The sequence below is a fragment of the Aulonocara stuartgranti genome (assembly GCF_965226115.1).
Source record: "Aulonocara stuartgranti genome assembly, chromosome: 7".
In the NCBI taxonomy this organism is placed as follows: domain Eukaryota; kingdom Metazoa; phylum Chordata; class Actinopteri; order Cichliformes; family Cichlidae; genus Aulonocara; species Aulonocara stuartgranti.
The window spans coordinates 60,394,650-60,409,335 of NC_138945.1; the positions used below are offsets into that span (position 1 = coordinate 60,394,650).

The following is a 14,686-nucleotide window of genomic DNA, read 5'->3' on the forward strand; positions in this document are numbered from 1 at the left end:
GAACTGAAGAAGTCCCGAAGAATAAAAGTTTTGTTTAAAAGTGATCTGGCGTTCTGCAGGCCAATCCTGGCAGGAGCTGGAGTTGGCACTCAAGGTTCAGGAGGTCCAGAAACCCGCCGCAGCAATCTCAGGTTCCGATAATGTTGACGGCGGAAGTTTAGCCTGGGAGGGCATGGGCAGCGAGGCCGAGGAGCATCATCATCAAAGCCGACCACAGGCACCAAACAGGCATCAGCAGGATCCAGAAAACGTTGAGACGCAAACAGTCTTGGAAATAATCGATACAACATGGGAATGGTTGGTGATATTAAAGTCCTGTTAGTGGCTCATTAGTATATGTGAGGGGGCAAACTCCATGGTGACCATGGTGGCCATTTAGAAGTCGGCCATCTTGGATACAACTTTTGTTTTTTCAATAGGAAGAGGGCCATGTGACACATCAAACTTATTGGTAATGTCACAAGAAAAACAATGGTGTGCTTGGTTTCAACGTAACTTTATTCTTTCATCAGTTATTTACAAGTTTCTCTTTGTTCACAGCAATTGACATGTCGAAGAGGTTAACACGTGAGGAGCGGATCAAAATTGTGTTGATATCTGGTGAATGCAGTAACCGGGTCATTGCAGCAGATTTCAATGCAAGACACCCTACGAGACCACCCATCTCCTATGCTACAGTTAGCAAACTGCTTGCTAAGTTTCGTGAAACTGGTTCAAGTGTTGGATTTGCCAAAATGTGGACGCAAGAAAACTATCACTAATGAAGAAACATCAGTGGCTGTCCTAGCTTCATTCAACAAGAGCCCACAGCGTAGCACTCGCCGCATGTGACTGGAGAGTGGCATTAGTCGAACATCCCTTCGGCGGATATTAGCTACTCACAAATGGCAACCTTACAAACTCCAGCTACTGCAGCATCTCAATGAGGATGACCCAGATCGGCGCACAGAATTTGCAGAATGGGCAAAACAAAAATTGGAACAGGACCCTCAGTTCACGCAGAAGATTTTGTTCAGTGATGAGGCAAACTTTTATGTGAATGGTGAAGTTAACAAACAAAACCACTGCTATTGGTCTGACACTAACCCACATGGATGGATCCCTCCAAGACTGTTGGAACAATAGAAGTGATGGTTTGGTGTGGTATATGGGGTACAACAATAGTGGGTCCATTCTTCATCAATGGAAACCTCAAGGCCACTGGATATTTGAAATTGCTACATGATGATGTGTTTCCCTCTTTATGCACTGAAGCTGGCACGTTCCCTGAGTTTTTCCAGCAAGATGGTGCACCACCACATTATGGGTGCCAGGTCCGAGCAGTCCTAGATGAACAGTTTCCTGGAAAGTGGATTGGTCATTGTGGGCCAGTTGAATGGCCCCCAAGGTCTCTCGATCTGACCCCCTTAGACTTTTATCTTTGGGGTCATCTGAAGGCAATTGTCTATGGTGTGAAGATACAAGGTGTGCAGCACCTGAAACTACGGATACTGGATGCCTGTGCTGGCATTTCTCCTGCGGTGTTGCTATCAGTGTGTGAAGAGTGGGAGAAGAGGGTTGCATTGACAATCCAACACAATGAACTGTGAACAAATGAATCCAGCACATTGAGCACATTTTATAAGTGGTCAGAAACTTGTAAATAACTGATGAAAGAATAAAGTTATGTTGAAACCAAGCACACCATTGTTTTTCTTGTGACATTACCAATAAGTTTGATGTGTCACATGGCCCTCTTCCTATCCGGTTGTTCAGTCTGACGTCACTAGCCGTGTCTGGGTCTAAACTCCGCTGCAGGTCCATATATCAAACGATCACTATGGCATTACTGAGAGTTGAAAAACTGTCTAAAGTCTTTCATCTTTAATAAAATGATCAGCCTTCTCCTCTACCAGGTGTAACAATTGAGTTTAACATCCAGGCATCCATGAAAACGGAATTTATGACATTTAACGGAGTTAGAAGTTAGCAGGGAGTTAGCTCGCTAGCTTCTATCTAAATACAATATAGCATGTCCTGACTGCAGGGTTTTGGAAACAAATTAAAACGTACAGCTCTGCTATCACTTCCAGCATAAATGAAGACAGAAAACTAAACAGCAGTGACGTTTGTAGGGTTACTGAAATTGGGCTAGCTGGTATATAATGATGTGCTACGTGACCACTAGCAACACAGCTATGTTAGCATAATATAAACAAGCTAACTTTTTTTCCACTCGATAAAAGTTAACGTGAGTGTTCTCGGTGGTCAGGAACAAATGTAATCGCATGGCAGGATGCTGTAAAAGGACCAAACTTCAGCCAGGAGAACAACTGAGATAATCCATCCACAATACAAGGTTAGTCATTCATATACTGCTGCATGGGCTGGGCTGTAGTTACATCCTAAGGTTTTAAAAACTGAGCTTAAATAAATGATTAGCGGTAATAAAAGCCGAGGGAGGTCAACAGTGATCACTGACTGTTTTAGGAGCTTTTTGAGATCAAATAGAAGAAAATACATAACATTAAACATGTTAACAACACAAAAGCCATATTAAACGCAGACTACTTTAGACCCGGAAGTAGGATTCGTCGCGTCATCACTGAACAACCGGATTGAAAAAACAAAAGTTGTATCCAAGATGGCCGACTTCTAAATGGCCACCATGGTCACCACCCATCTTGAGGAGTTTGCCCCCTCACATATACTAATGAGCCACAAACAGGACTTTAATATCACCAACCATTCCCATGTTATTACGGTGTATCCATATAAATGGCCCACCCTGTACATTAGCACTAAGGGAACACTAAGTAATGATCCACAACTATTTTCAGTTGCGGATGATAAAGGATTCAGAAAGTTTATTCATGCAGGCCCATATGACAGAGAATGTGCATCTTCTTTTTGTTTTCATATTTTAATTTATATTTAATCGTGTTGTGGTTTGCAGTGTTTTGTGTTGTTTCACTTTAAATTTGTTTAAAAGGAAAAAGCTGAAAATTTAAATATTTAAAAGTTGAAATGTGAATAGTTGGTTTTTGTATTATATGATTTATTTATTACATTTTATGTGGAGTGAATAAATAAAATTATATTTACGGTACCCTAGAGACAAAGCACGTATAAACCCCAAAACACGTACAAACCCTGAAGCATGTACAAACTCCAAAACACGTAAAAACTCCAAAACACGTACAAAACACAACAGAAGTGCTCCAGAATGCTAGGGGCAGTGTTGAACTTTTGTTACCTAGTGGCTACACAAGCCAGCAAGTACCAACGACCGTATTTGGTGTGTGGTAGTAATAGGTAAATGAACTTTTTTTTTTTTTTTAATCATTTGAATATATATGAGTGCTTGTGTATAAATACACAAACAATACACATATGCTTTCATGCTTTCAATTGTATAATTTAAGTGATCTAGGTAGCTGTGTTTCGGAAGTTCAGTTAACGCTAGAAATGTGTTTTGGAGTTTGTACGTGCTTTGTCTCAAGGGGCCACCGCATATATCTATATATAAACATTTATAAATAAGACCACTTTTTTTACATTAGTAATTCCTTTTGTGCATAATTTTATATTATTGTTAATAATAAATTAATTAAAGCAACAAAACAACCTGAAGAGCTGGTTAGGAGCCGAAAGAGCCGGCTCTTTTTACTGAGCCAAGCCGAAAGAGCCGGTTCTCTAAAAAGAGCCGACAATCCCATCACTAGAGTGTTGGCATGTATGGCCTAGCATAGCCTGTAACGTTATTATGACGGACACATTTTATGAGTGAACTTGACTTTAAGTCACTTACAGGTTTCTTTGAAAATTACTTTCTTATATCCAGGTTTTTCCTTTTTGCTGCCATCCCCCTCTCCTCCTTGCAGATCCTCGCCACGCAGGCTTGCCGCTGCTAAAACTAAACAGAGCTCCCTGAAAGGCACAGCCAATCGCATTGGCCATATTTGTCACCTAAGGTAGGACTCCAGCAGAGAGCGTAATTTGACTCTTTCTGCACTGCTAAGTGAATGAGACGTTGACAGATCATTTTTTTCTTGCTATTGGTTTTGTTTTTCTTTACTCGAAGACATCAAATTATTGGTGGGGGCAATTCAATAATCGCTGGATATTGGTGGGGACATCTCCCTTCTGTCCATGCCAAATCTACGCCCATGGCTCACTTGCCACACCATCAGATATCCATTCATAAGCTATTAGGGAAAAGCTACACAACACAGGCATTTACATGTCTCCTTCTCTTTTCTTTCACTGAATCCTCTTTAGCTCCCCTTGCAGTCCTCAAGGACTTTGAGAACATTTCCTGCTTATGTGTGGGCTGTCCTTTTCTGTCTCTTTGTCCCAGTGCTTCAAGAGCAATCATTTCCACAACTGACGTCATTCATTAATCACTTTTTTTTCATTGAGGGTTTATATTTAAATCGTAGCATGTTGTTCCAAGTGTACAGGATTGTCTCCTGTTTCATCCTCCAAAAGAATATGGCTGATATAGCTATAACAATTATTATTGTTTTCTAGCCTAATATGAAAACTATAAAATAAATACCTCTGACTGATAATGATCTTTCAATAATATAAAGTAGGCTGCACGGTATTTACAATTGCACCACCAAAGCCGAGCATTGAGAATCTTCTGAAATGCCAAGAAAATTATACTATACTGCATCATCAAACACCAGAGGTGTGGACTCGAGTCACATGACTTGGACTCGAGTCAGACTCGAGTCATTAATTTTATGACTTTAGACTTGACTTGAAAAAATGTTCTAAGACTTGTGACTTGACTTGGACTTTTACACCAATGACTTGGGACTTGAATTGGACTTGAACCGGTTTACTTGAAAAGACTTGATATTTTACCCCAAATATAAAATTTAACATGCATATTATATAGAGATTGAAAATGTGACGTCATTCACGGGTAGAACCGCAAAGGATTCTGGGAACTCGTGGCAAGCGGTACTAGCGCACGCAGGCTTTCAATTAAAATCAGTTATACAGCGATAAAAAGAAACACAAAAATGTCAAGAAGCCGTTGTATTATTAACTGCAATAGCCGGTTGCATGACAGCCACGGGAAGCCGACGGGTAAAGAGATCGGTTGTTATCGGATTATGTCGTTGAAGAGAAATTGTTCAAGCCATGTTTCCGAAGTAACAAAGATGCGACGGATGGCCTGGATTGCAGCCATTCAAAGATCAAATATAACGTCCCAGAACCCTCCAGCTCACAGGTTAGTCTGCTCCAAGCATTTACACGAAGGTCAGTGTTTTTTAGTAGTTAATACGTCATTTTCATAACATAATTGGTGATATAGGTTACAAGCAAGTCTGGCGCTGAACAGAAATTGTCGCGCTATGCTCCTTTATTTATTGTGCATAAATAGTGAATTGTCCTGACACAATATTGCGTTTCGCTTCTGTTATTATGGTACATTGACAAAAACATATGCTTTTATTCACAGGATAAAACAGGTTTTTTGTATCACTAATTGCCCAGTACGATTACAGCATACAATATTGTTGTCACTGCTACATTTCTGTGATGCTACCAGAAATTATTTCCACTACTAATTAATTACCGTTGAGCTCAAAGGTCCTATTAATAAACGGTTAAGGAATGTATATTTATGACGACGATTTGTGAGACTGGTAAACTTATGATACGTACGATGGTCTTTCGTTCGACACGGTGCATTTCAAGGTCCTGTACCCATCTGTCGGTAAACTGTACCTGGGCTTGTTGCAGTGACCGGAAGTTACTAAACTTCATGAGTGTGTGCACTCACTCCAAGAACCGTATGATTATAAATATGCATATAAATATGCTAAGATGAGATAGCTGACTTCATCTAACTAGCAAATGTTGTCCAGGCTATGTTGGTGATACAGTTTTTTTTTAATGTGTATGATATTTTTGTCATGCGATTTTAAAGCCGGTCCTACAACCGCATCCAAGAATAACATGCAGCTTATCTCAGAACTGTCGGTGAAAATTATTCTTGGAGCTAGGTTTAATTGAGCTGCATTTTAAAGAGGTGCAATTTCACAATTTGTGTATATTTTCTAAGTTCACTATTTTGTCATGTGTTGAGAAAAACACGGATTTTAAAATTACATGGTCTAATATTTACATTTAGCATAACTGCAACATTATTTTTTCGTTTTTTTTTTTTTTTAAAGACTCGAAAGGACTTGAAATTCAAAGTTTCAGACTTGTGACTTGACTCGGACTTTTACACCAGTGACTTGAGACTCGACTCTGACTTGCCTGACATTACTTGAGACTTGACTTGAGACTTGAGGATAAAGACTTGAGACTTACTTGAGACTTGCAAAACAATGACTTGGTCCCACCTCTGTCAAACACTGTCAATAAGCAGACACAGATAATTACAGTATTGCCGTTGCACCTCAGATATGCCTGCAGAACCGAGCTACAAAGGGGAAATTGCGCTGAAAATTCCACACTTGTGACCAGATGACTTCCTGTGTGATTCCTCTCCAGTCCATTGCACTACCTCCCTATCGCTCCTTACCCCTCTCTCTTCCACCCTACCCTCCGTGATGCTCTGTTCATGTCAGTCTCAGCTGCCGCAGCAACACTGATGTTTAAGCATTCTAGGGGAGTGCAGACACACTCCAAAACTTCTTAATGGGCAGGCTAAAAATAGCTCAGGCTGGATCTGACTGGGCTGATTCATGCGGCTGTGAGTCATTCAACTGTGCCGCGGTGTGAGGAGAGCAAGGGAATGGAGTGAATGAGCACTAAAAGAAAAGAAATAAAACTTTGCACGCTTGTTAAGATATAAAACCGCTGAAAAATGTGCCCTTGCTTATCCCATCAATGAGAAAAATGTGCATTTTATCCCCTGTGAGCGCGTGTGCCTCTAATTCCTTAAGGACACTTGACACTGCAGGGCAGCAAAAAAGAAAATTAAGGCTAATATAATAGAAAATGAGGCTGATCAAAAACAACTCTCTGTTTCATTTACCATTAGGGACAACTTGTCTTTTTGGTTATTGCATGTTGATTTCTCGTTTGGGGATAGCAGGATGGTGGGTGGGGTCTTTAGGCTGGTGGGTTGTAGGAGCCCAACAGATGGTAGCCAACAGATTAACAGTACCACTGCTAAAAATGAGTGGCGTGGTAATTTGTTAGCATCATTAGAAAGGGAAAAGCAGTTCATACTCATATCATTATTCCCTCCATTAACACGGGTAAACATCTACTATTAACCCCCTGATACAGGCCAGCAGCATCTGTGTGTGTATGTGGGAGGGGGAGTTGCTTACTGCTTACTGAAATGATTCAAGGCTCTCAGCAGCGCTGGAAAACAAAGTCCTTTCCTTTTCCAAGTTTTGTTTTTTAACCCGAAAAATAACAACACACTGACACAGTACAACCCACTGACAAACAGACACACGAGACTACTGGGGCCCCGTAGATCAATCCAATCAATATTTTGGTCTTCCTATTGCTTTTGTTTCCCTCTTTGACTTCTACACTCAGCCTTTGTCTCACTTCCCTCTCTCTGTCCCCTTGAGCACTGGTTGAAGATGAACTGCTGGCTGCAGGTAGCTCCTTCCATGCTGAGAGCAGTGAGCCATGTGGTGACAGATAACAGCCAGAGAGTCGGTGATGGCTTAAACTGTCACATGGTCATTCACACTTTCTCCCTCTGTTTTCACATCCTCCATCCCAGACTTAAACTACTCCTTTTTTTCCATTCAACATCATTTTTTCTTTTCCCTCCATCTGCACTGCTCTTTCAAACCTCTCAGAAGAAACAGAGAAGTGATGGGGGCTTTTTTTCGAGTTTAGACCTCACGACTCATGGCACAGTGGAGCAGAGAGAAAGGGAGCGTGTATAATGGTATTTGGGTTACTTAATTGTAGACAGGGCTGTCTTTCCTGCTTCACTAGGCCGAGACATATTGCCCTTACTGTCAGTGATGCCTGAGTGGCTGCCTTCAGATAAACAACCCACTGTGGGTGTTGTAGTGTGTCCCAGTGTGTGTTACTATGTCATCTTGTGTTGTCTTGCTGTTGTACTGCACATGAATCTAGGGATGAGGATGAGATTAGTTTTGAAATGCTTCAGTAGATTCAGAAATTGTATGTTAATCACTGATATATCAAATGCCTGTCTTGTACTTCATAATTTATTTTCATTTATATAATTATAGGCAAATATAATTATTAGCATCCGGTTAAATAAAAGAAAAAGAACTATTTACTGGTGGGGAAGGTAGACATCACTTCAAATCTCTAAAAAGGGCTTCTAGGTTCTGAGTTTTTTAGGATTTATGAGTGAGTGGGACTGAGATTCAGATCCCCCCCCTCCTCCCTCTTTTCCTCCTCTCTGAAAGACACGCTCTGCCATCTCCACTTTGCTGTCTTTTAGAGTATGCTCCACCATCCGTCTCCCTTGCTATCTGGCCCTTTCTTTCCCACCTTCCCCTATCTTTTTCTCACAATGCATTTAAATGGAGTATTTAGAGATTCCGCCCTTTCTCATCACTCCACACCTACTCTGAGGTAACCTCAATCCCTCAACAACCCCTTTAAAAAAAGAAAATTCCCCAGCTGCTCCAGAAATAGGCCCCAGGAGACGCACGACTAACACACAAGGAAGGGGATGATATTCACAACCAAAAATGCCCTTGCCTTATTTCCACTCTATGAACCTGCTGCAGCCTTTTATGCCAAGGTAAACGTTTTCACCCTGTGACCAGATGGTTTCCATGATATTTGTTTATGATGCTGCACAAAAATTTGAATCCAGCAACCCCACTGCACATGTTGTTCCCCCTGGGACTGCACTAAACGAAATGTGCCAGCTGCTAATTAAACGACAGTCTAAATGGAGATGCGTTCACATTAATCTGAAGTACTCTGAGTTGTTTGAAAAGTTTACAATGTTGTCTTTAAATGCTGCAACATGGATGTGAAGGTCAATTATGAAGCACACAAAATGGCATGCCAAAAAATATAGAAGTTTTACACCATTTTATTACCTACTGCAGGGCAGGAGCTGCTTTACTGTTAGGTGGTCTTTTTTATTTATTGTTCCTGTATCATTTCCGTGTGTTACAGCCAAACAGCAATGCATTCCATTACCATACTACTGCAATACATTTTACTGGTAGACTATTTTTCAGCTTTTAAAAACTTGCTTGTATTCCTCAAGACCAATGAGTTTATGTAAAGGTCAATAAATAATGATAAGAAAGGATTCTTAAAAACAAAGCGATCCAGTCGTCAGCAGATTACTTGAGAGAACTGCAGGTTAACAGTGTCTGACATCTGTGAGACAGACTAGACTTTCAGCAAACAGAAAGCAGACTAAACCTTCCCAACACTGACAATCTGATGTCGAGAATAGCCACCTCAGTATCAATTAAGACATTTATAAACTAGTACAAAAATGGGCAGCCAAACAAATGAAACAATACAAACACCAGCTAAATGCTGACTATTAATCTGTTGTGTGCATTTTGGGGTAATTGGAGTGAAAGTGATTTCTTTCTAGAATTATCCCTTTGTGGCTGTGAGCCTCTATGAAACAATCGATTTACTGTTTAAATCTACTTCTCTGCAGACTTCACCTTTGACCTTTTGGATATAGAAGATCTTTATGTTATCATCCTCCCCCACTAGACATTTGAGTGAAATTTCATCATGGTTAGCAAAACACGTTTTGTGAGCTCAGTGTGATCCTGGCCTATATGACTGATGTACCAACTGACAGTCTGAAAACATGAATCCTTCAGCCACAACAAGTGTCACTACAGAGACTAAAAGATGTTTGGCTACACGTGTTTGAATTATTCACCTCCATAAAACTCCCATACAAAACCAATTTTCAAAGTTTTGGTTAATTATTTAACAAAACTAATAGATAAGCATGAAATACTACTTAAACTCTAATTTACTAAACTAGGTCTGTCACCACTAATGCTTATGTATGTTTTTGTTCATGTGGGCTTTCCACAAATGATAACACATCATTCACATACAGCTCTATTACACAATGCTTTTACACTTTTTAAGACTGAAAATTAAAAGCAAACCTTTTATAAAAAGAAGGAAAATATACAGGAAGTATTTTCCATTAACTTGTAGTCGACTGCTAAATTTCATGAGAATTTTCCTCTGATCCAAACCCTGACTACATGTTCTAATGCAGGCTAAACCATTCAGGCTTTGCAGTACACCTGCATTTAATTATGCACTAATCAAGTGCCCCTAAAAGCTTGAAAATCTTTGGTGGATAACTCAACAGTCAAATGTCAACTAATGAAAAGGGAAGGTTAGATTTAAGTACTCTGTTGCCAGTATACTGTCTCCGGCATCGGCATAACCGTCTTTCCAGGCAGCCTAGACATTTTCAAGAGATTTACCTCAGCTGCTACTGTAAGAATATTTTATTGATGATACAGTTTTACTGTCAAAGCAGCTGTAAATATTTGCAACAGTTGGGAATCTGGAACAAATAAACTTTTTACTATTTGTTATTACTTATTTATTTGCAAATTTTACTTTTGAAGTATATTTCTGAAGTACAACTGGGTGCTTAAAACCCTTGCCTCAACAAACACGGGCTTTATTTTTGCATTTATTTACAAAGTGCAGGGTAGACATACAGACAGCAGGGGACTGACATGCAGCAAAAATATGGCCAACCTGAAGTCAAAGTGGATTCAGTGACTAACCCATTTCAGCCCAAGTATCCTCTCTGTAACTATTGCTCCTTAACACTGTATTTACACTGCCAGAGGTGGGTGATGCTTTTTGTGGACACATGTATAAAAAATATCATTATTACTTTGGCTTTTGCTGTTCAGTATTCCCCAAATTATTTAAATCCTCTCAGAATTTATCATTAAGATCAATATTTAATTTTAGGCAGCAGGCGATGGTTACAGGAGAGATATTTTTTTGACAGAATTTCTATAGTTGGCACAGGCGTTTAATTAATAAGCCTGAAATTTTAAATGATAAAAAAAATCAAGAAAGTGATTAGAATGAAAGCAGTTTATAGTCAATTTAAAAAATGTAATTGCCAATTAATTTATAGTGCACCTTTTTTCATTTCTGGTTTCAGGGTATTTCCAACTAATTGATGATTACATCACAGAGACACAGATGTTACACTATTGTTTCCACAAAGAGAGCTACACAGGACTCTGACCATTAGAGCAAGATTATAATAACTTGCCAGACTCTGACACCATCACTGCACAGTATGCACATGCATGTATGGGTCAGTGTGCATGTAGATGTCTTACCTAGTCGTGGATCGTATTGTCTCATCTGCACTTCTTCCACACAGTCTGCTGGGAACCATCCTGTCCTCCCTTTGACTGTGCCTTCCCAGAAACCTCCTTCCCCAATGCTGAGCACTGACAAAGAGAGAGAGTATGGGGACATTTCATTAAATGAGCCTTAGCTGTCATCATTGTGAGGTTGTGGAGTCTTGGGAAAGGGAACAAAAAGGACAAAGGGCCACATAACCAACTGGGTATTTAGTTTTTTTGTGTTCTTTCTTCATAAATTACACAATGAAGTGTGCACACAGGGAATGGGAAGAAAGGACAGGAGTGAAAGACTTTGTTTCACAAACACACACCGACACGAAGTCCACTGACACAAAGAGAAGAAATTGGGAAGCAGAAATACTGGTCTGTAACTTATGTACCACACCAAGGGCAACATATTTTCATTCCCCCTCATACCAGTAACTAAGTAGAGGGACAAACTGATATTTTAAAACAGAGGAAAGGAATGATAAAAAAGAAGTGGGAGTTAATAAAAGGCGAAAAAAAAAGGACCAAGTAGAGGTTGTGAAAGAGAACAAGAGGGCGGGAAGGAAAAAGAAAGAGATCCCTTCTAAGTTCTGCTGTGGTAATTAGAGATGAATGTATAGTTGATATTGATCTTCCCTGCAGGACTGAGCCAGCACACTCATTTCTACAACACTCATCCATTATCCCAGCAAGCCAACAGACACACACACGGACACAAACACACGCACACACGCTCCTCAGAGATCACCAGGTGGAACTGAAGCTTTGCCTGAGTGAGCCCTTCTTCTAAACTGGTTGCTAGGATACGCCAGTGTGATGTTGCAGCCAGCAGACAGTTTGCTAAATGATGTAGTCTGCTTCCTCCAACTATATTCCACTCTGGCATGGGGACATGTCATGGTGGTGTAACCTGGGGCACTTTGAGAAGCAGCCAGCTGGACTGAAATGATAGTAAATGTTCAAATATCAGTCATTCACAGGATTCCTTTCTGTATCTTGCAAAAAAAACCCAAACAAACAAAAAAACACATTTTCTCAATGACTTATTTGACTTACTAGGCCTAGATCTACAGAAATCCCCCACTGACCCCCAACCCCCAGTTTATTTATTTTTTTACTATATGTTCAGAGGCACATGGGCTGCAGCAGACCAGAGTGGAAAACTGTGCTTCAGTACACTGTTTGATGTTTAAACCAACCCTGTTAAATTAAACTTTTTGTTTTAATTTTAAAGCAGACTTTCTCGAATGTTGTTATTTTCTCCTCTGGGAAAGGTAAAGTTTAGTTAACTAGATAATGTATTAGTTTTCATAATACTATTGGGCTCCAAGGTGTGGTGGAGCCTATCCTGTGTGTGTGATAGAGCATGAAGCATGGTACACCCTGGGCAGGTCACCAGTCTATCACAGATTAGAGCCCGGCATTAGAAAAGTCATTAAAGGAAATGCTCTGAAATCTTTGAAACTTTCAGAGCATTTACATTAAATGTGTTCATGTAAATGGGGAGTCTTCTATACATGTGAGTTCCACAGGGTTCAGGCAGTGTAAAACTGTATATATTTTGACTGCTACGCAGATGATACTCAGCTATATCTATCTATGAAGAAGGATGACAAAGCAATTTGTTCAACTATGTGCATGACTCAAAGATATAAAGGCCTGGGTGTTCCATAATTTTCTTCTCTCAAATTCAGACAAAACCAAGTTTTTTTCCTAAAAAAATCTTAGAAAGGATATTCTTATTTTGGATGACATTACCTTGGCCTCCAGTAATACTGTTAGTAGAGAACACTGAGCACCTATTCTCTACTCACGTCCCACGTGCTACCACTGCAGCATGCCATTAAATTTTTCTCTTTGTTAGTCTGTCTTTTGTCCTGTCTCCCTATACTCTCCTTTCTCCCCACCACCCAAATGGTCAAGGCAGATGACTGAACCTCACTGAGCCTGGTTCTGCTGGAGGTTTCTTCCTGTTAAAAGGGAGATTTTCCTTCCTACCATCTCAAGACGGTTGCTCTAAGGGGTCATTAGATTGCTGGGGTTTTCTCAAGAATATTGTAAGTCTTTACCTTTGAGTATAAGGCACTCTGGGGCAACAGTTGCTATGATTTGGTGTTATATAAATAAACCTACATTCAAAAGCAGAATTGAACTGAACCGAACTGAAATGTCGAAACCCAGGAGGCGACAGTGCTAATCACAATACCACTGTGCTGCTCTTAGTTTCCATAATAATATTATGATGATGGTATGGTTATCCCATATTTTTGTAAAAAATCTGCCTCTTCACTTGTATACACATGTAACCCCTCTAAAAGCTGCTTCTTTCAGGCTCAACATTCACTTACTCACTAGACGAAAGCGATGTGGAGGAGGAAGGAACAGCTGTTTATTGACTCCCCACTCCCTGCTGTAAAAAACATGACACTCAGCACACAGAGGATGCGTGGACTGATCCCCCTCTCTGATCTCAGCTTAACACAACTTTACCCCACCTGTCTCCTGAGAACAGACTTACTCTGTCTCCTTTTTCCATGCTCAAACCCTTTATTCTCTCTCTACTATACGAGTCTTTCGTTCTCCGAGCTTCTGAATAATTTCCCAGCTATCACCTCCATCCACCCTTTTGTCTCTGACAATGTGCCTGCCTATACTGTAATCATGTCGCTGCAATAGACAGGTGCTGGCTGTGCTTTCTGTTCCCCAATGACAGAAATGAAAGAAAAGGTGAGACCTCTGATTGATCTTTGAGGCCACCCTCACTTAATTCCCTCACTCTCTTATACCACACTACTAATCTATTTCTGGTCAGAACACAGACTGAATCGACCAGTCTGAGACTATAAGAAAAATTCACTGTTTTTATATATATATATATATATATATATATATTTATATATACTGCATGTTTGCCAGTGTACAGTGGGGCAAAAAAGTATTTAGTCAGCCACCGATTGTGCAAGTTCCCCCACTTAAAATGATGACAGAGGTCAGTAATTTGCACCAGAGGTACACTTCAACTGTGAGAGACAGAATGTGAAAGAAAAAAATCCATGAATTCACATGGTAGGATTTGTAAAGAATTTATTCGTAAATCAGGGTGGAAAATAAGTATTTGGTCACCTCAAACAAGGAAAATCTCTGGCTCTCACAGACCTGTAACGTCCTCTGTAAGAAGCTTTTCTGTCCCCCACTCGTTACCTGTATGAATGGCACCTGTTTGAACTCATCATCTGTATAAAAGACACCTGTCCACAGTCTCAAACAGTCAGACTCCAAACTCCGCCATGGCCAAGACCAAAGAGCTTTCGAAGGACACCAGGAAAAGTATTGTAGACCTGCACCAGACTGGGAAGAGTGAATCTACAATAGGCAAGCAG

The 14,686-nt window shown here is 40.2% G+C and overlaps 1 protein-coding gene across 1 annotated transcript in view; it reads right to left on the reverse strand.

The window, feature by feature from the left end:
• Positions 1–14,686, reverse strand: part of shank3a (SH3 and multiple ankyrin repeat domains 3a) — a 223,719-nt gene that overhangs the window by 38,027 nt on the left and 171,006 nt on the right. Inside the window, exon 22 of the mRNA XM_082542543.1 lies at positions 11,289–11,402. Within this exon, the coding sequence (XP_082398669.1) occupies positions 11,289–11,402 (114 nt within the window). The remainder of the gene's footprint in view (positions 1–11,288; positions 11,403–14,686) is intronic.